The sequence below is a fragment of the Mastigoproctus giganteus genome, chromosome 3 (assembly GCF_048544385.1).
Source record: "Mastigoproctus giganteus isolate SK-2022 chromosome 3, ASM4854438v1, whole genome shotgun sequence".
Lineage (NCBI taxonomy): Eukaryota > Metazoa > Arthropoda > Arachnida > Uropygi > Thelyphonidae > Mastigoproctus > Mastigoproctus giganteus.
The window spans coordinates 183,123,092-183,146,404 of NC_143577.1; the positions used below are offsets into that span (position 1 = coordinate 183,123,092).

General features: G+C 36.5%; 1 protein-coding gene across 2 annotated transcripts in view; it reads right to left on the reverse strand.

Moving 5' to 3' along the window:
• spri (Src homology 2 domain-containing protein sprint) overlaps nt 1-23,313 on the reverse strand; it is a 560,442-nt gene that overhangs the window by 116,911 nt on the left and 420,218 nt on the right. For both annotated transcript variants that reach the window (XM_090369518.1, XM_090369519.1), the window contains one exon: nt 10,056-10,233. In XM_090369518.1, the coding sequence (XP_090225644.1) occupies nt 10,056-10,233 (178 nt within the window). The remainder of the gene's footprint in view (nt 1-10,055; nt 10,234-23,313) is intronic.

Sequence of the window (23,313 nt, forward strand, 5' to 3'; positions counted from 1 at the left end):
ACACCTCCATGGGCTGCAGTTGCTGTATTCCTGTCACGTCTGTACAAAATATATTTCTTTATTGAGGGGGTCACTTGTGGAGTTAAAAATGTTTCCTGTAAACAAATGCCTACTGGATTGAAATCTCGGATTAGTTCATAAAGTTCATCTGTATTAGTACTTAGTCCTCGACAATTCCATTGTAAAATGCACTTCATTATTTAGTTTTAGTGGTAGGATGATCCGGTTGTCTTTTAGAGGCAGTAGGCTTATTGCGATCTATTTTAATTTTATCTTTTTTAGGAAAGGTAGGCCGTCCAGTGTCCATGTCTTCTTCGGCATGAATTTCTAATATAGGTTCTTGTTGAGTTTTGTCATCTGTATCCATTTCTGCAATATTAATCTGGGTTTTAGTAGAAGATTCAGCATTTGTCATCCTGGTCTCACTTTGTGACTTGATGCCACTAGTGGTGGGGATGGAAATTGGGGTATTACAAATCTGGTCGCTGTTGTGTTGCTTCAAGGATGGCTGAGGAACTGAAAGCTGAGCTCTAGCCCATTCAGCAAGTGATATGTTCAGTGGAACTGAGTCATTGGTTTGTGTAGCAATTGAACAATATTTCTTTGTAACATCTGCATATGTACGTGCAGGAGTATCTTTCAGTATTTGTCGTCTCGCTTCCTGATAAGTCACTTTATTTTCAACTTTAAATTTCTGTATTTTTTTTCCAACTTTCCATAGCTCGCAATTTCTAGAATATGCAGGATGATCTTCCCTGCAGTTAGGGCAAACTGGAGATGTAGCAGTACAGTCTGTTTGAGGGTGATCCTGGGATCCACATTTTGGGCATATTGTGTTTCCTCGACATGTTGCCTGAGAGTGTCCAAACTTCTGACACTTATAACGCTGTATTGGATTTGGTATATATGGGCGGATATGGCAATTAAGATAACCAGCTTTTACAGTATTTGGTAAGTTTGGAGTATTGAATATGAGAATTACACTGAGGGTTGGAATGAGGTTGCCATCTCTACGAGTCAAAATTTTCTTAGCTTGTATGACCTTTTGGTCTTTAAGTTCTTGTGCAAGCTCCTCTTCTGTTACATTCAATAGATCCCACTCAGAGATAACACCTTTGGAACTATTTAGGGTTGAGTGGGGAGATATTTTAACAGGGATACCACCAAATGTTGTCCTCTTTAACAACAATTCTGAATGTTTCGACTGCGCAGTTTCCACAAGCAAATCCCCTGACTGTAACCTTTTGACCATTTTAGGTGATCCAGCAGCATTTTCTAGAAATCTCGGTATAATAAATGGAGAGAGTTTGCTCACTGGTTGACTAGTTAAGGAATGGATAATCAGGAAAGTTGGATACTCAGATTGATGATTATCTATTTTTAAGCGCTTATGTTGCGCACTACTTTCATCGGAGTTATACCAATCTATGGTATTTGAGCTTGAAGGCTCTAAGGCTGGATAATTTTCTTTATCCACATCGGCTCCTTTTCGCCCTGGGGGATTAGCTTTTCCACCCAGGTTACCGGCCCCGCCACGGGGAGGCAGGAGCAGTGCCGCTTGTGGCCAAGCGTAGGAGTTAGTACGGTTAGTATATACAATAAAGAAAAAGGTACTTTCCTTTTTCTGGCTATCTTTCTATACTTTTAAAAAGTAGAGCTAAATAAACAGAAAGGCTTACGAACGAAATGAAACAAGGAAAAACTCAGTTGCTTTGGAAAATCGCTATAGGAATTGCAGTACTATTTAGCACAGAAAATCGCTTGGCCTCAAGAAACGCTTGGCACCCGGGGCCACGGTATTTTTGAGCTTTTGTGCTGGAAAACCCCTGTAATCATGTTAGATGCAATTTTCAATGTTTCCATTCCTTTTTGTGAATCCCTGCTGTTGACTTGCTAGTTGTTATCGCCTTTGCAATATAAATATTTTTCTAAAGCACATTTCTGGAGGTCACTACCATAAAACAATAAAAACAATTTGCAGTTTCCGATTTATTGGTCTTTTCTGTTAGTGTAATCATTTATAAATGGGTAGTAAACTCGATCTTCTTGTATTTGCTATAGTACCGATAGCTGGAATTCTGTGGGTTTTCACATTATTATTGTAAAATGTGTTTCCCCTTTCATGAAATATTCAATCATAAAAAACAAACAAATTTTCAGAAACTCATTACTCCATATCGTGTTTGTTGCAACTTGTGTGACATGCACAAGTTGCAACAAACATGATACGGAGTAATGAGTGTTCTTGGCTATTAATTGCTTATTTTTACTGTTTTAAATTTTACAACAAAAAAAAAAAAAGTCAGTGAACAGAAATATCAATTAGTATGTACATATTACAATACATATTAATTAAGCTATGTATGTAAGTAAGCATTTATTTATTTTTATTTTGCTAACTGGAAAATATTCTTCAGATTTTCACGTATCATTTAAAGTGGGGATCCACTGTACATATTTTGTTGGGAGATCCCTGGGTTAGGTTCTGTGCTATTGAACTTGTGCTTGTTTGAGACCATAAAAAATAATTGTGATTTTGAAGAGTGCAGTTCGTGACTTTTAAAGAGAACAGAAGGTACACAAAATTTAGATGCTGCAGAAGAGATTGTGCTTAGCAGCAATGAAGAGGAAGAAAATTAAACGAACATACATTATTTCACATATAATGTATCACAGTTTGTAAGGTATGGCATTTGTTCAGTTATTACTATTAAGTTACTACTATTATAAAAACAAAGTTAAAATATTAAGTTATTACTACTATAAAAATTAAGTTTCCAATAGTTATTAAAAAAAATGCGTATTTTTGTTAGCTTTTGGAACGTAACCCCCTTTTTTGTACTGGTTCTTAGTCCTGTATAACATGATTTTTAATATTTTCGTTAATTTATTGAAACATTAAAACAATACAAATTCTACAACAAAAAAAAATATATATATATACTGTATATATATATTAATTCAAATAATTTATCAAAACAAGAACAAAATTAAAATAACTCTTGCAAAACAGAATTAGAGCCTGTTAATTTTCATCATTATCTTTAAATAAAAATTGCAATCTTCTCGGCTTCTCTGCGAATTTTGATATAGCTGCATTCATAAAATCTTCATTACCATCAATTCTTTTCCTATGTAAATTCATCATACACAACCTGACGAAAATTTGGTGAACAAAAAATTTATTCTCATATGCACCACCTTGCAACATATCCTGTTGGCACTCATGTTTCTGATATTATATACTTAGATTTCAAAAAAGGTTTTGATACTGATGCACATAAAAGACTGCTATACAAATTGGAGCAGTGTGGCATTACGGGAAAGTTGCTACTAGATAAAGGGGTGGTTGAGTGGGATAAGACAGAGTGGTTATCAATGGACATTGCTCTTCTTGGACTAATGTTATTATAGCAGAGTGCCCCATTCAGTACTGGATCCACTGTTGTTTACATTTATTAATGATATTGATGAAGGAATATATGTCTTACTCTCTAAGTTTGCAGATAATATGAAAGTACACAGTAATCAGGCTTTTCTACTGCAACAAGATCTAATCAAATTAGGCAGATGTTGAGAACTGGAAATTGATGTTTACTATTGTCGAATGCAATATGGGGTGCAGTAATCCCAGACTAATGTACCAGGTGCATGGTACCACACTCGAGGCAGTGGAAAATGAAAAGGACCTGCGGTATTGTGCAGTCAGATATGAAGTTCTCTGAGTAATGCAGAGAGGCTGCCAGGACAGCTCATGTGGTTGCCAATGATATACAGGAATTTTGCTATCAAAGATGATTATCCCGTTGGATAAGACAATGGTAGCACACCTTGAGTACTGCATACAGGTCTGGAAGCCTCATGTGGATCTGTGGAATGTTGCAGAAAAGAGCAACAAGATTGGTGAGGAGAGCAAAAGGGTGTCTTAGAAGGAAAGGCTTCAGTTTTGAAAATTGCATCATCTAGGCATGTGCGAGGAGATCTGAATGAGATGTTTAAGGCATTGAATAGATTGAGCAAACTCAGTACTGATGAAATCCATCCTCTTGCTCAAAATTACATATACGAGGAAGCATAAATTCAAATGAGAAACAATGGTGGATGTACAGAAATTTGCCTTCAGCCAGAGGGTGGTTGATTGTTGGAAGAACTCCCATCTGGCATTGTACAGGGGAGTAGTTTGAATAAATTTGGGAAAGAACTAAATAAACTGTTAGGCAGATGGACAGGTTAAATGGAAAGTGCTGGCCTTTCCCCCCCCACACTGACGAAAGCTTGCTTTCTTGCATCATTTGCCACTATTAATAATAAAATAATAAATAATAATACAATACAATACAATAGCTTAGTGGTCCACATTTGGAAACCACTGCAGAAGCTGGTTCCCACATCTGTGATCGGTTTGTATTGGAGTTTAGTGGCGCATGGACCCTGTGGGTCATAATGCACCAGTCCATATGATACGATGTGTTTACTTTGAATTTAAATTGTTACTTTTAACCTGATTCGTACTTCATTGGGTTAGTCTGTTGCTTACGTTTACTTCCTTAGAGGAGGAGGTATAAGTTACTAGTTTTAAGGAAGGAATAGCTTTAAGGACATGTGTGAAGTCATTGCTATCATTCAAGAGGTAATTGTATGTTGTGTTCTATCTTGTAAATATTTTTGAAGAATTTTTTGCATTCATTTGCATATGTAGAACCATCTACTAATATGTGTTGGACTGACTGGATAGTGTCACAAGCATGGCATCATGGTGATTCTTCTGCCCGCAACAAGTAAGGGTGTAATATGGGTATGTCCAATTCTTAGTCTGGCCAGTACCGTTTCTTCTTTTCTCAACTTTCGTGTGCTAGAAACCCAGTTTTCAATATTCGGCTTTATTTGGTACAATTTGATTGTAGTTTGCTGATTCCAGGTTTCTTGCCATTGAAACTGGCAAGTATGCTGTATCGCAGGCTTATAATCGGAATATGGCACTGATATATCTTCTCCAATCTGTCTTCTTTTGCTGACTTGTCTGCTGCTTCATTTCCAGCAATCCCTGTATGTCGTGGGATCCAGCAGAAAAGTGTATCCTGTTCATTTCTGGAGTAGTCAGTTAGTATTTGTTGTATGTTCTAAAGGACTGGGTGTTTGGATGTACCTATGTTTGCATGGCTTGTAAGAACTCGAAGAATCTGTATATATTACTGATTCTTTGACTCTTACCTTGTACATGAGTTAAGGCTATTTTTATTGCATATAATTCTGCCGTGTATACACTGCACTCTTTTGGTAGTTGTTGCATTAAAGTAATATCTGGGAATACAGCTGCTGCTCCCACTAAAGTGTGTTTCTGAGCCATCTGTGTATATTGGAATATAGTCAGGAAATTGAAGTCTGTGCGCTGCATGTAACTGTTGGAAGATTATTGCCAGTATTGCTTTTTTATTCCATTTTTAAAAGGAGAAGTCGCATATTGGGATATGCAAATCCCATTGGCAGGTGTTCTACACTGTCTATATTAAGTTTATTGTGCTGCTAAAAAGTCTTGCATTCCGATTCCCAGGGGTTGATTTGCTTGTTGGCGATTCTGGTAGATATTTCTGCAACATGGATCAAAGAACATCTCCCAAGTAGGGTTCCAGGCACAGATTTTATTTTAAATGTATAATCCAATGCCAGTTGTTGTCACCTAAGGGTTAAAGGTGGTTTGTTGGCTTCAGCATAGAGACTATATATGGGAGAGGTACAATAGGTGCCAGTAGCTATACGCAGTGCATTATGAACTGGGTCCAGCCATTTCAGAGCTGTTTTCCATGCAATCACACACAGTGGTCCATAATCCAACTTTGATCTAATTAGTGCTTTGTATAGGTTTAATAAGGAATATCTGTCTGCTCCCCATGCTGTTGACGAAAGGATTTTAAGTATGTTTAGCTGTTTTGTACAGCTTTTATGTAGCTCCCAGATGTGCTCCATGAATGTGAGTTTCTTATCTAAAATTAGCCCAAAAAATTTTGCTTTTGGCTGTGCTGGTATATTCTGGCCTTTTAGTTTTAATTCAGAGTCAGGATGGAGATTTTTTTTATAACAAAAATGTACACATATTGTTTTTGTGTTGACGGTCTGAATTCGTTATCTAGTGCTCACTTATATTGTTGATTGTGCATTGCAACTGCCTCTCAATAGTTCGCATGTTCTGTGACTGACCAGAGATACTAAAGTCATTTACACAAAAAGTGCATGTGAGACTGAAGAAGGGAGCTGATTTGTGATCGAATTAATCTTTATGGCAAACAAAATGGCACCCTGTGGGAAGCTGGAAAAAGAAGTTTGTATTTTTACTTGGAAGGTTCTGTTCATAAGGAAGTTCTGGATAAATATAGGAAGACTGCCTCTGAGTCCAGCATGGTGCATATCTCTCAGGATCCAATATCTCCAAGTGATATCATAAGCTTTTTCAATGTCAAAAAATATTGTAACCATATGTTGCGATCTGATAAATGCATTTCTGATGTTGCATTTCTATCCTAACTAAGCGGTCTAGGGTAGACCTGTGATGCCTAAAGCCAGACTGTGTGTTTGTGTAGAAGTTATTTTTTTCTAAATACCATATCAATCTCTTATTTATCATTTTTTCTAGTAGTTTTCCTAAACAACTAGTGACAGCTATTGGTCAATAGTTACATGGGTTTGTTAAGTCTTTGTCAGGTTTAGGAAACGCTAGTACTATTGCATGGTGCCATGTGTTTGGAAATACATTTTTTTGGAATATTCTGTTATACAGTTTCAATAGATCTTCTAATTCAGTCTTGTTAAGGTGCTTGATCGTAATGTATGTCATCTGGGCCTACTGCACTTGGCCTGGCTGTGGACAATTTTGTGCAGTTCATTTATTGTGAATTGATAATTGTAGGGTTCATTACCTTTTGATTTAAATTTAATCTTATGCTTTTCTGCCTTTTATTTTTGGATCAGAAATTCCAGATGATATGAAGCTTTTGCTGATACTTTTGCAAAGGTCTCGCCTAATGTATTTGCAATAATTGTAAGGTCAGTCGAACTGATTCCACTGCAGACCAGTATTGGTGATGGCCTATTTCTATATTTACCTGTCATTTTTATTATTTTATTCCAGACTATTCCACTGCATTCGTTGTCCTGTTTATTTTATTGTAGAAGTGAATTTGATCCATGTTGCTCTTCGACTCTGTTTCCTAGTAAATATTGCTATAGCTCGCATTCTTTTGTACTGAATCAAATTGTCTGTGGTGGGGTATCTGCAAAATCGCCCCCATCTGTGAAGGAGAACCAGTTACTCCAGTGTAAACACTATACATGTGAGATATGGAGTTTGTTTTTGCCTGTGTCTATTGTGATATTTGTGTGTTTACCACATACTGCATTATTTCTAATATTTCTCTTGGGAAGATATGATCACTCTAGCATTATATCTAAAACTATGGTATATCGAGGCACAGTATATCAAGGTTGCACTGTATTTAAAAGGGATCAGCAGAAAATGATGGGGGGAATCCCCCCCCCCTAGTTATACTACTGGTGATAAAAATAATTTTTAAAAATTTATCAAGAAATAAAAATACACGGAAATTCTCCAATAAATTGTGTTTTTTTGTTAGTTTTTTCACTCTCCCTTTCATTTTGTTTATTTTTTAATGGCTGGGTATCATCTTGGATTGTTGGTAAAAATTCATCACTATGACAATGCAATATCAGTCACAGGAAAGCACAGCTGACATTTTTTTATTACACATAAAACATCTCCAATTGAAATCAAAAAAGTCATATACTACTTTCAAATTTTTTAAGAATAGCCAAAGGGGATACATTGCATAGAGGAACAGAAGTTAAAGCCTTCCTTTCATGTTGACTGTTGGAATTTTACACAACACTTTGTGTAAAATTCCACAAATGGCTCTAACATATACAGAAGGTGAACCAGTTATGAAATCTTTTCCATAACCTTCAACAGTATGCTGTTGGAAGTCATTGAGGAAAGACCATAGATGCAGCAGAGAATGAGCTCAACAAAAGATAAACTGAGTTCCTTCTAAGTCATATACACATTTATTTAATGTAGGTACTCCTTTGGTAAATTTTTAAAAAAAAGCAAAAAAAGTTATATATCAAATAAGCATACCAGCCAATAAAATTTATCAGTCCACTATTATCTGATAGACAGGTGGGCAAAGTAACACTAGAGCAGCATCATATAATGAAATTTTATCAAACCTTCTGGATTTTATGTCTTTCTGGATTCTGAATAGCATTAGTAGAGGCATACAATGCAAGAAAGCAAGCTTATGCAGCATCAGCCAAAGAAAAAAAAAACTCCCATTTCATCCCTCCATTTGTGCCAAATGACTGTCCAAGCTCAGCCTTAAATTTATTTAGGCTATCAACTTCCACAACAAAAGAGGGAAGTCTGTTCCATCAATCAACTATCCGCTGGCTAAAGCCAAATTTCTGCACATTATTCTACAACTGTCTTTCCTCAATTTGAATCTGTGCCCCCTCAGATTCTTAATCTGAGCATGAGGAAGAATCACATCAGCATTCAGCTTGCTCAACCCATTCAAGGCCTTATACACCTCAATCGGATCACCTGCGAGGTAATCTGATTGAGGTGCCTACTCTCCAGGCGCTGCAATTTGCAGAACTTAAGCCTTTCTTCGTAAGAGCACCCCTTTGTTCCCCTCACCAATCTTGTTGCCCTTCTTTTTACTCGTTCTAGCAACTCTAAAATGAGGCCTTCAGACCTGTACACAGTACTCTGGGTGTGGACTGACCATTGCCTTGTATAACAGGATAATAACATCCCTGTCCCTGCTAGCAAAATTCCTATATATCATTGACAAGATTCCATGACATGCCCTGTCAGCCCATCTGCATTGCTCAGCGAACTTCATATTTGACTGCACAATTACCCCCAGGTCTTTTTCACTTTCCTGAGTGTAGTACCGCACAGTTAGTAGGTTTCTCTTCGGTTATTGCAACCGATATGCAGTACTTTCAATTTGTCAACATTAATCTTCAGTTGTCACTTCTCAGCCCATTTGCCCAACTTATCTAGATCCAGCTGGAGTAGCATACTGTCTTTACTGTCGTTAACAATCCTGCCAACCTTTGTATTATCTACAAACTTGGACATTAAACCTGATATACCTTCATCAATATCATTGATTAATATACAAAACAACAATTTGTAGACCTGTGACAAAACAACAATGGGCCTAAGGGCCCATTGTTGTTTTGTCACAGGTCTACACCGAACCCAGGGGAACTCCACTAAAAACATTTGTCCATGAAGAGCAGTGTCCATTGATTACCACTCTCTGTCATCTCCCACTCAATCATCCCTTTATCCATTGTAGCAACTTACCCTTAATGCCATACCACTCCTATTTGTACAGCAGTCTTCCATGTGCAACAGTATCAAAAGCTTTCCCGAAATCCAAGTACATAATATCAAAATTATGTTTGGCATTCAATTCCTTTGTGACATCATAGTATCCAATCAAACTGGTCAGACAGGACCTCCCTTTAACAAACCCATGCTGTGTCTTAACTATTACTGTAGTCTTGTCTAGATGCTCCTGCAATGCTTCTATAACAAGTGATTCCATTATTTTCCCAGGAACACAAGTTAAACTAACAGTTCTATAGTTACTTGTGTCACCTTTTTGAACCCCCCTTTATGAATTGGCGATACATTTGCACACCTCCAGTCCATGGGGACCTCTAGAGTCCAAAGAAGCTCTCATAATTATGGCTAAGGGTTTGCTTACTTCCTAATACTAGTGTGTTATATAATATAATGTGCCATACTGGACATTCTTCTTTAAACCCCTTTTATACAAAATGCTTTATTGCTTTAAAGAGAAAATATTAATAGGTAACAGTTTGATACTTCCTAGGTGGTACATATGTTGTGTATGGGCAATGCTCGTAAGAAATATGAAAAAACGAATAAACAGAAAAAAATATATATATATTAAACTGATAATATTCAAATTTCTTACAGTAGAAAAATTTATTTGTTATACTACCTAGCAAAGGCTCCAGCCTTTCTTGGAAACTTTTGTTCCTTTCCCGGTCTAAAGCCATAGTTGGGTATTCAGAAATGGATGTGTCATCCATTCCTTCACTCACTGCATCACTTATGGCACTAACTATTGATGCACTTTCTGCATCTTCAAATCTTATTAAAGCAGGTGAATTAATTTGCTGTAAGTAAAAGGGAAAAATCACTACAGTTAATGATTAATTTATACAAGAATAGTGGAAATAGTGCTTGTTATTTACTAAACAGACATTTTCAAGATAAAGATTTTGTGTAATAGGATTTTCCTAGGAAAGTAAGTAATAGGTAAGTAATAGATAGATTTTTATATGCAAACTAAGGAACAGTTATTGTAAATGACAGAAAAGGGAACCAAGAGAGCTAATTTTTTGAGTACTGTACATATTTATTTCTGACCTTCACTGTGATGGAAATATAGCAATGATAAAAGAGTAAGATATGATGAGCTACCATAACTACGAGCCAAAGAACCTAACTTTATCTATGCCAGTGATTCCTTGGCTTCATAAAAGATATTCAATAAAGTATTTTTAAAAGCATGGTAACTAATTTCTTTTATCTAATACATTTCTTGTGAATTTTCTTGAGAACAAAAGTTTAAAATGAAAATAGTTACACTGTGGTGTGAACTCAGACTACCTCTCTAAAGAAATAAGAGCTCATTCAAGTTATATTCTTTGATGTTTTTTGGTTGCTTTAGTTTTTGGCCACTGGTGTCCTTTGAACAATGTGAACACCTGGGTACAGCCTGCGCTTTACATAAAATTCTGACAGGGAATAATGTAAGGTAATGCTGTTGTTCAACTTCACACTGAGGGGTCACATTGTACTTTTTTGCATTACTTATAGGCTGCATTTTAAACATGTATTTTTCTCATATAATGATACAAACAACTGGCCTGTAAAGTTGTTTACAGGCCAGTTGTTTAATCTTTTGTAAAGATTCAATCCATGAAGCAGAAGAACAAGAATTAAACCCATAAGGTATTCAACACCATTTATTTAAAGTTAATACACTGTAAAGTTAAATTAGAAAAACTAAAGGAATTTGCTTCTGATAAAAAGTTACTTAGTGGAAGTCATGTGAAATTAGTTTAAAATTTTCAATTGAAGGACATCATGTGCCTTCCTAGCTGTTTGTTTACATTTTCAATGTGAATAGGCAGCTCTTTTTTTTTTTTTTTTTTTTGTTAGTTGTTGGCGCATCAGCTTCTGTGGCCATAATGCACCTCCCAAAGTTTTTTGGCTTTACTCTGATCCAAACCTGAGTCAGGATTCAAACCCACGACCTTTGGGTTGCCAGGCAGGCACTTTACCCACCTGGCTAGCCTGGTCAGCAAATAGGCAGATAGGAAGGTACATGGTAGCAAGAAGAAAAGTATTATTATTCTTCTTTACTAGGTGATGGTTAGCCTGTATTTGGAATACTGCATTCAGGTCTGGAGACCAAACCTAAAAAAAAAAAAAGGCATAAAACTTGTGAAGAAGGTTCAAAAGAAGGGTGCCAGACTGATGATGGGTACAAAGCAATGTACATACAAAGGGTACTAGGAAAGTTTTGCAATATGACGCAACAATGAATCACAGGAAGCTGCTTGTTGTTGCATGTTGAGACATGTTCATACGTGCATAGTAGCCGCCTCGCCAAGTCGATGGGCTCAGTTATTCATTAGTAGTGAGAGTGTAAAGTGCTTGCGATGGCATCGTGGTCACGAAATGAGATAAGGACAGTTTTGCGGTATAATTTCGTGCGTGGTTTAACCATAGACCAGTGCTTAGAAGAAATGACTCTTGCACTAGATGATGATTGTCCACATCATACAACGATATTCAGGTGGTATAGAGAATTCCAAAGGGGAAATTTCACTCTGGAGGATTCTGAGAGGCCGGGAAGGCCACGAATGTCAGTTACGAAGGAAAACGTTACTGCTGTGAGGAAATTGCTTGACGAAAACAGGCGAGTGACCTACCAACAGATAGAGGATACTTTGGGCCTAAATGCACCAGCAATTCGTTCGATTCTGCAAGATCATTTGTACGTGAAGAAACTTTGTTCTCTCTGGGTGCCGCATCAACTGACTGAAGAGCAGATGACACGACGTGTGATTTGCTGCCGGGAGATGTTAAAAAAGTTTGATAAGGGACAATCTCGGTATGTGAACAACATCGTGACAGGTGACGAGACTTGGCTGTACTATTATGATCTGCCGACCAAGGCTCAAAACAAAGTTTGGGTCTTTGATGATGACGACACACCCGTAATTGTCAGAAAATCCCGATCTGTAAAGAAGAAAATGATAGCTGTATTTTTCAAATCGAGTGGAATTGTGGAACGTGTCGTTTTGGACACGCAGAAGACAGTCACAGCTAAGTGGTATACTGAACAATGCCTGCCTAAAGTCATTGGATCTATGAAGAACCTGCGGCCAAAGTCAAGAATGGACACCTGGTACCTCCATCACGATAATGCTCCAGCTTACCGCGCCAAAGCCTGCACCGAATATTTGACCACGACAGGACTGAAGCTTCTCGAGCACCCTCCCTACAGTCCAGACCTTGCTCCCTGCGACTTTGCACTGTTTCCACATGTGAAAATGAAGCTAAAAGGGAGGCGGTTTTCCAGTGATGAGGACCTTCTACGGGCTTGGGACGAGTGTCCTTTACTCCCTAGTGAAACTTGGCAGAACTGGTTTAAAGATTGGTTTCGGAGGACGGAGAGGTGTATTGAATGTAGAGGAAATTACTTTGAAAAAATTAAATAAACAAAGCTGTATTGCAAAACTTTCCTAGTACCCTTTGTATGAAGAACAGCTTAGAAGGTGTGGAATGGGAAGTGTGACAATCAGACATCTGAGGGAGATCTAACTGAAGTCTATAAAGCACTGGAGGGGTTGAGTAAAATCAATGAGGAAGGTCTGTTCATGGGTGAGACAAACATAAAATCAAGGAATAACAGTAGACTGAATCTAATTAAATTCAACAATGGGCAGTGGGTTGTTGAACAATGGGATAAGCTGCCCCCCCAAGATGGTGGAGACAGTGAATCTGACTAAGTTTAAAGCAGAATTGGATGATTATCTTGTGGGAATGGGAGTAGTAAGAAAATTGTTTTATTTGAATTATTATTATTATTTACTTATGTATTTATTTTTGGCTGATGCAGAAAAAAAGTTCTCTTTCTTGCATCATTAAGCCTTGCTAATACTAAAAATGAATGCAATATTAATAAACAGTTTTAAGCACAACTTTTAAAGTGCTGTTGACAAGAATCACTGCCATTTTAAAACAGGAGGAAAGCATTTGGAAATGAAAAAACACTCTTGAGGGGTGCATATTTGTCATCCCCTATAAGGTGAAGTGGAGTAAAAGCATTTCTAAGGAAAGTATGCTGGACCACATGTATTATTTTTTTTATCTTGGGATAAAATTCAGATAAATATCCAGTTGACATGGATGGCCAGTGCAATGTTCAGTCAGTTTGATATGACATAAGCACTGCAAAAACAAAAATAATAGTTGGATTGTGTTATAGGTTGAAAAATTTTGATGAGTACAATGAGAAACTGTAGAGAGAAATAGAGTGGGCCAGTAAATCAGAATGTCTTATAATGGGAGATTTTAACTTTCCAGATATTGACTGGAACTTGTGGGTTGATCACTCGCAGACTACCAAGACTTTTGTGGATTTATCAGATGACTGTTTTCTACAGAAGCAAGTTACAGAGGCAACAAGGGAGCAATACTCTTGATCTCATTATCAACAGTGATCACAGTGTATTAATGTGGGATTTAATTACCATCAAGGATAAAGGGAAGGGTTTTTGTTTTCACAGAGGAGACTACAGTGGCCTCAGACAGTTTTTAAATTCTATACATTGGGACCAACTAATGATGTTACTAACAACAAGTTCTAAATGGGAAACATTCAGGGAAATAATCACAGAAGCTACTAAGCTTCACACCAACTAAGAAATACTGTTCAAGGCTTAGTCCTAAATGGATGTCAGATGAACTATCGACCCACATGGCAGAGAATACAAATGCACGACATGCATATAAATTATCATGTGAAACAGAAGCCTGTGGTAGATATAAATAAACTAGTCTGCAATCAAGTCACCAAGATGGTTAGGCAAGCCATGGCTGATTGCAAGAAGTCTCTGGAAAAGAATGTGAAGAAAAATAGCAAAGACTTCTTTACTTATATTAATCACATTGGCTGACTTAATGTCGATGATCCTGCTCAGGTTGCTGACAAGCTGAATAAGTACTTTGCATATACATTCACACATGAGGAATTCTTTAGCGGAGTAGGTACCAGAAATTTATCGCTCTCTACTGGGGAGCTAAAGGATTTTGTAATAACTGAGAGAAAAGTGGAAGAGAAATGTAAGAAAGGCACCTGGGGTGGTACATTAAGGAAGGCAACAAAGGAAGTAAGCAAGCCCTTAGCCATAATTATGAGAGCATCTTTGGATTCAGGGGAAGTCCCTGTGGACTGAAGATGTGCAAATGTATCCCCAATTCAAAAAGGAAATCAAAAGGTAATATGAGTAATTACAGACCTTTTAGCTTAACTTCTGTTATAGGGAAAATGGAGTCACATTTTAAAGAAGTAATGCAAGACAGAAGTGCAGTTATACTTCAGTCACAGCATGGGTTTATTAAGGGGAGATCTTATCTGGCCAATTTGATTGGATACTATGATGCAGTGACAAAGGAGCTGGATTCAAAAAATAATACTGATATTGTATACAGTACAGGCAACCCCCATATAACATGGTACTTCTACAACATGGTTTCACTCTAACATGATTGATAAAGTGTGGCAATCCTCACACAACATGATACTTATATAAAAGGATTTTGCTCTAACACAGTTAGAGAATTTTGGTAAATCTCGCAAAACAGGGTATTTTTGTGCAGGGGGAACACTGGTATTATGTTGGATGTAATTTTTCAACATTTCCTCTTTTTGAATCCCCGCTGTTGACTCACTAGTAAAAAAAAATAATAATAATAAATATATATAAATATATATATATTAAGAAATCCCTGTATTTTATTTTGTTAGGAAATCGCCATGTTACATTCTGTGCTATTGAACTTGGGGAAAAATCTAGATTTCAAAATTTTATTACTATTGGATAGTACACGAGGCCATTCAAAAGATTTAAGTCATCCAAACATTGAAACTTTGTTCCTAACACCACAGTTGTATTAGGTTAATATAACTTCTTTCATTCAGCTATTAGGTCAAGGCATTATATCCACCTTTAAAACTCATTCCATCAGAAAATCGTTACAATGGATTTTGGAAAAAAATTTATTCCGAATCTATTAACGTAATGGAGAAATGGAAACATTTCTCAATTGTGGACTGTATCAGAATCATAGATTTATTGCTAAAAGAAGTAAAACTGTCAACATTAAATGCATCGGGGAAAATTAATGGCCAGAATCATTTCATTCAGGAAATATGGTCGAACCGGCAGAAAAGGCAATCAGTATGATAGTAGAGCTTGGTACGTCAACAGGAGGGGAAGGTTTTGATGATATGAAATTACTGGGTAGCACAGCTGATAAAATCGCCTTCCTTGTCACATCAGGTGGAAAAGACCAGAGTTCGAATCCCACTGATGACAGGAGAAATTTTTATGGGTCTTTTTCACAACTTGGTTGAATTAGTCGGACTCAGGTGAGGGTAGCATGGTTTTTTCTCCTGGAATCTCGGGTTTTTCGTCCAGCAAAACAGAAAATAGACCTCAGGACAGATGCAATTTATAAACAATATACACAGAGTAACGTGACCTTAGTTGCCTATGCTCTTAAAATATTTTTAAAAAAGATATGATTACTGAAGATGTTCAAGAATTACTGGTAGAAAAAGAGGCTGGCGAAGCGGATTTAGTGGAAATGGCATCGGAGGAAAAACCAAATCAATTCAGAGGATGATAGCACAGACGAAAATTCTAAACTTCCAAATTTTACACTAAAAAAGTATACAAGAAGGCATAAAGTTAGCCGAACAATTAGAATCTTATTTTTTTAATGCAGATTCCTGAATGAAAGGAGCCCAAAGTTCAAAAAATGCTAGTTCCATACAATGAAATTTGCAATAATTTATAAGCGAAAGCAAACAAACCAGATCACTAATTTTTTAAAGAAAGTAGAAGGTACATGAAATCTAGAATGGTGTATTTTTGTTAGCTTTTGGAATGTAATCCCCCCCCCTTTGTACTTTTCTTTGTCCCGTATAACACAGTTTCGCAAAACATTTTATAGGAATCTAACTACCGTGTTATATGAGGGTTACCTGTACTGAGATTTCAAGAAAGCTTTTGTTACTATTGCACATAAGGCCCAACTGTTCAAATTGGAGCAGCATGGCATTAGGAGAACGTTACCGCTGTGGATAAAGGGAGGGATGATTGGGAGAAGACACACAAAAAGTGGTTATCACTGGACACTGCTCTTTGTGCGCTAATAGTAGAGTCCCACAGGGCTCAGTGCTGAGCCCACTGTTTTCTGTATTTATTAAAGATATTGATGAGCATATATCAGGCTTACTGACTAAGTTTACAGATGATACAAAGGTTGGCAGGGTGATTAATGACAGCAATGAAGGTATGCTGCTACAACAAGATCTATAAAAATTAGACAATTGGACTGGGAAATGGCAATTGAAGTTTAACATTGACAAATGCAAGGTACTGTGTATGAGTTGCTGCAATCCCAGAGTAATGTATCAACAGTGTGAAAAATGAAAAGGACTTGGGAGCAATTGTGCAGTCTGATATGAAGCTCTCTGAGCAGTGCAGACAGGCTGTAAGGACATATAGAGTTTTGTCAATGATATACAGGAATTTTGATAGAAGAAACAAGGTGATTATCACACTGTATAAGGTAATGGTCAGGCCACAGGTCTACTGCATACAGGTCTAGAGACTTCATTTTAGGAAGGATGTGGAGCCGCTGGAACAGGTACAGAGAAGGGCAACGAGATTGGTGAGGGGAAAAAAAGGGACGCTCTTACCAAGAAAGGAGGCTTGAGTTCTGCAAATTGCAACATCTGGAGACTAGGCACATGTGAGGTGATCTATGAGGTGTTTAAGGCTTTGAATGGTTTGAGCAAACAATGCTGATGGGTTCCTCTTTCTCAGACTATTAGCATTAGTTGAGGGATATGATACAAGAAAGCAAGCAAGCTTATAAAGCATGCATGGGAAGGGGATATAAATCCTATGTATTCTATAGACTATATATTCTACTGACTATGCATGTGAAGGGGATACAAATTCAAATTGAGGAAGGATAGTTGCAGGATAGATGTGCAGAAGGTTGTTTTCAATAACAGGTGGTTGATCGCTGGAACAAGCTTTCATCTGTTGTTGTGGAAGTGGATAGTTTGAATAAATCCAAGGAATAACTAGACAAACAATTGGAGGGGAGATGGATAGGTGAAATGGAGTTTTTTGCTGATGCTGTATAAGCTTTCTTTCTTGAATCATTTGCCACTACTAATACTAATTAGGCATTGCAGTTGACAAATATGCTAAATAAAACCTTTACATTCCAGCTCTGGTGGATGGCAGCAATGATTCTGTATTATATGCAAATAAGAGAAGTGTTTATGGAGCAGTTTTTTTTTTTTTTTAACATGAACCTCTTTTAACAAATGCTAAAATTTTGTTAACATTTATTTCAGTAATGTTAAAAACATGCTCTTTTGAGTAATTTTGATTTGGATAAGAACACATTTTTATAAATTTTTTTTTGAATGAAACTTTTTTAAATATTTCACCATAACAGTAAAAGCTCTGCTATCTAGCACTTAGATAACTGGAGAGCTCTAGTAACCAGAATATTGTATTCTAGAACAGGGAAAATAGGGATCACCAATTTGGCAGTCCATATTTGGGGGGGGGGGGGATATTAAAAAAATATCAAGTAAATATTTTGCTAAAAAGGGTTTCACCCACGATGAGACCAACCAATATGGACTGCCAAATCTGTGATCCCTATTGTCCCTGTTCTAGAATATAATATTCTGGTTACTAGAGCTCTCCAACTATCGAACTATTCGAACGCTAAACAAATCGCCGCAAAGGCGAAACGATCGCAAGATCAGTCCGCCACACCGATCCCCAGATCGAACCGCCAATGCAGGGAATTGAACAGCGGTGGTCCTGATGCAGCGAAAATCAAAAATAGAACAGACAAGAGCACTCTAGTGCAAAGCCACACTACTGACAAAGTAAACTTAACCCGTTTATAAAAACGAATAATAAACTATAGATGGCAGTATATTTGATTTTTTTTTTTTTTTTGATTTGGTAGTTGTTGGCGCATCGACATCTGTGGCCATATTGCACCTCACAAGGTTTTTGCAGTACTTTGATCCAAGCTCGAGGCGGGAATCGAACCCGCGACCTTTGGGTTGCCGGGCAGGTACTTTACCCACTCGGCTAGCCCGGTCGGCCACAGTATATTTGTTTAGCGTTCGAAATGCAGCGATTCCCTGACCATTATTGGCCTTGTGGTCCTCTGTTGAGATGGGCCATAATGGTCAGTCTATTTTTTATTTGTGTTTTGTTTTATTGTGAATGGTTTAAATCTCTGTTTGGTGATATTTCACATAAATTTGGACCTGGTGCCCATCAGAGGGGGCACCGCTAAATTTCTATTTAATTGGCTTTAAATTTCAATGAATTATTATTCGTATAATTAGATTTTCTAAATTAATTTGGAGTTTCCGTTGCAATATATTTTTATTCTTGTTACCTTTCTCTTCCCTCCCTGTTTAGATTTGAATCTAGGTTTAATTTTGTTTTTTTGCTCTTGTCTTGCCGTACTGCTGGCATTATTTTATTATTTTAAACCTTATTCTAATTTATATGACTATATTTCAAGCATCATGTAGAGGAATATGCTTTTTGCTGCCCCTGATGTGTGCTGTACCCTCCTTTTTTATTTTTATTAAGTAATACTTCTTTTCCAACATTATTTAAATATAATTTTATATATATATATATATATATATATATATATATATATATATACACACACACACACACACACACACACACACACACTGGGTGGTTATAAAATACATACACACTGGGTGGTTATAAAATAAGTTTCTCTATGCAGGAGATCCCAGTGTCAAAATGGTTAGAGGAGATAGTGCTGTGAAAATCGGCAGGTATGTCATTTTGGGGAATGGGGATGCGATTTGTAGAAGGAAAAAAATTAGTTCAAATTTCCGCCATCAGGGGAGAATTGGCACTGTGAACATGAGATGGAATACTTAACTTAGGATTACATTTTAATATTGGAACTTAGAAATATGCAGATAATCTTCTATGTGCTTTCCTTCATTTGAGATGACATTCTGAAAATTGAGGACTGTGTGCAACACAGTTTCGTGTAGCATCTCATTGGGGATGTTAGTTACATGCTGTGTAATACTTGCTTTCAAATCAACAAGCGTCTATATGTCACCACCATGGTAAACTCTGTCTTTCAGGTATCCCCACAGCCAGAAATCACAGGGATTGAGATCTGTGATCAGGCTGCTAGAACTGCGGAAAGTCTCTAGAAATGATGCGATCATTTCCGAATGTTGAATGGAGCAGTCCCTTCACTTGTCGACCAACGTGGGGAGGGCCACCATCTTGCATGAACACTACGGTCTCCAAGCATTGCCTTTCTTGCAGAGCAGAATAATGTGATCTCTTAGAAGAGTGCGGTACAGTGCACTAGTTACTGTACACCTTACGGGGCCATAGGTGTAGACTTCTAAAAGAAAAATGGTCCGATTATAAACTCTGCTGTGAATCCATACCACACTGTAACATATGGACTTTGTAGTGGTCTTTCATGCACAGCAGATGGACGAGAAGTTCTCCATATTCAGCAGTTTTGTACATTTACAACCCATGAAGAGTGAAATGTGCCTCACAGACCACAGGATCATTCGAGCCCACGTATTATCAAGTCCCATACAAGCCAGAAATCATAGAGCAAAATCTATTTGTTGCTGCCAATCACAAGACTTTAATTTTTGCATAGGAACCAGCGTAAAATTATTCAAAGCACTTTACGTACAGTAGACCAAGGAAGGTTCAAGTCTCTTGACACACCTCTGGCAGGCACTACTGACTGGTAGTGTTTTGCATTCTGACCATTGCAACCGCCATTTCATCCACTACCTCCGTTCCGATACGTGGTCATCCCCTGCCTGGAATTACAACTAACTCCCCGGTCGTTTCAAATTTCTTTATTAGTTTTCAAAGCCCCTTTATGCAAATCTTTAAGTTTCCAATATTCACGTAGTGCTGCATTACCGTTACTATCATTCTGGTAGAACAGTTTTACTAAAAGAGCACTTTCCTTTTTTGCAAGAGCCATAATGGTTATTGATGGTGGCATTGGCCTTTCTGCTTTTATCTAAGAGGATGTCATTTGCGTAAGCAGCGTGTCTTGTCTTGAAGTAAACAACAACTTTTACATATGTGCAGTGCTGTTTTCCCTGGTGGTAGAAATTTGAACTATTTTTTTTTCACCCTTGTACAAATTGCTTCCCCATACCCTAAATGACACACCCATCGATTTTCACAGTGCTAACTCTAACCATTTTGACACTGGTCTCCTGAATAGGGAAACTTATTTTATAAGAGTCCAGTATATGTATATGTATATATATATATATATATATATATATATATAAAACACTATTATACCATTTAAAATTTTTAACAGATAGGTTTATTAAATTCACACATAATACAAATTCAGTACTAACTTTTATTTTATTTATTTATTTTTATTGTTCTTTGTATTATGGTGCAAAAAGTAAGGAGTCCAGTTCTTACAAAGTATCATTTGTGGTCTGAATTTGGGGTTCAGCAAGAATCCTGAAATGTCACCTGCTAACAAATTAGTGTAGTATACAATTTTATCTGCATGTGCGCATGCACGCGCACACACTTATTACCTAAATACACAAATATTTGCAGCAGTTAAATATACAAAATCCCACATGTCAGAAGACCCGACTGACAGTTTGAGGCCTAGTAACTAAGGGTGCCATTGAGGAAAGTACAGCATATATGCAATTGTGGGGGTTTTCACTACTATATACAAGGTAATAATGATGATATTCTTAAGCATTCTCTACTTACATGTAGTACCATAACACTACTGTTTATGCCAATGTTTTTCACCTGCTGCAATGTTTGAGACAAAAATGACAAGAGAAGCAGACAATCAATATTCCCCCTTCATCACTATAAGGTATATCTGCACATCACTATAAGGTATATCTGCACATTAGTACTGCAGTACTAATTTTCTGCAGGAAAAAAAGTATCAGAACTATAGCATACCCTTACGATATGCATAAAGGCTACGGAGGCAAAATTAAAAGTAATGTCAAAGAAAAGTTTGTACCAAGTGTTCTAATCATGCGTCAAGTGGTGAAATAAGTGCACTGCATTCCATGGTAGATACTTTTAAAGGGTAAATACATCAACATTGCTCTATGTAGATTTGACTTATTCCTTTTTGAACAGTCCTATCTTGTAGTTTTAATAAGTAGATTTTAAATTTAACAACACTGTCACTGAAAAGTTTCAGTACTGAAGGAAATTTAAATTTACTTTCAAATAAATAATGAATCAATCTTCTTATTCTAATTTAGCTTTTACTTTTTATTTAATATTTACATGTGCTTTAAGTTTTATTAAAATATCTATATTGAATTTTAACATTAGAGTTGACAGAATCATGCCAGGCTAATCATTAAATTTATAGGTTTCCATCCGAATTCCATTTAAATGAGAAAACAAAATATTCAATAATTCCACCTGAATCTGATGATATACAGAAAGATCACTGTAGCTGCATGCTAGACTTCATGAATGCAATCAACTTGACAAGCTCATATCATCAAAAAATCTTAATTGCAATTGCCAATTTGCAACAAATGATTGATGCATCTCTCAAATTCTTTTCTTTGTTAAGTGAAAAGCAGAAGTATAATTAAAAATTTTGATGCCTATGGTCGAATATCAGAAATGCGCTTCCATTTTCATTGTTTGTTATTTGGTTTTTAGGAGCATTAGCAACTAAGGCCATATTGCTCTGACCATTTTCATTAATACAATTATAAAAATTATTGCCCATAAAATGGTACATATATATATAGGCTCTTATTATTCATCTACATCAGGGGTGGCCAACTTAATTTGTGATGCGATCTACTTTTTTTCTTCAAAATCTGCCGCAATCTACCATTTCAAAATTTCATTGCAGATGGTTAAAAAAGTTAATCAACACATATTGAAAATTGTTGTTTATAAATTTTAAAATTCTTATTTTAAATTAACATATATTTAAATTTTTAATTTATATGAAGTCTGTGTCTTCATGTCATCTGGCAAGCTTTCAAAATCAGGGATATACTGTGATAAGGCCACCAGTAAAGTATTTTCTGTATGCAAGTCCATAAGAGTACAGCAATTCTTCATCTTTGTTTCAAATACGGAAAGGCCAATTCACATAGGTTGAACCAAAACAGGAATTTAAAAGTTCACTGCTTTTTTTACATTTGGGTACTTCTCTCAGCAAACATGTTTCCAAGTCTTTTTCTGATGATCTGGCTTTTAGGAAGACATTGTTTTATAATGTAATAATTTAATTTTCAAGTAATATTTTCTCCATGTGAAAAATCTCAGTGATTTTTTTCTGCAATTTGTTTCATATCTAAGTCAACATTAAATGGATAAAAATATACTGAACAATGTCTTCAATTGTTTTAAAATCATCCATAACTTTCTCAATTTCAGAAACATATTTCTCAATATTAAATTCAAAAACAGGATTTCACATCTGGTGAGTATGAGCTTGGCACACCTGGGGTCCTGAGCTGGATATCATCATTCTTCTCTCTCTCTCTCAGGGTAACTCAGAAATTTTTTTTTTTGGATGGTGCAGCATAAAGTCTCAGGCTTCCTTGCACCATATGGCTAATAATAATAAAAAAATAATATTTTTTCAAATGGTATTGCATATTGGCAAAATGATAGAATTTTTTTTCTTTGAGATCCTTAGCCACTGTTAAAAATTGATATTTATATGCAGAAATACTACTAATCGTGTCACTCACATTTTTTTTTCTTCAAAATTCAGATCACTTTAATTTACTGGTAAAATCTGAC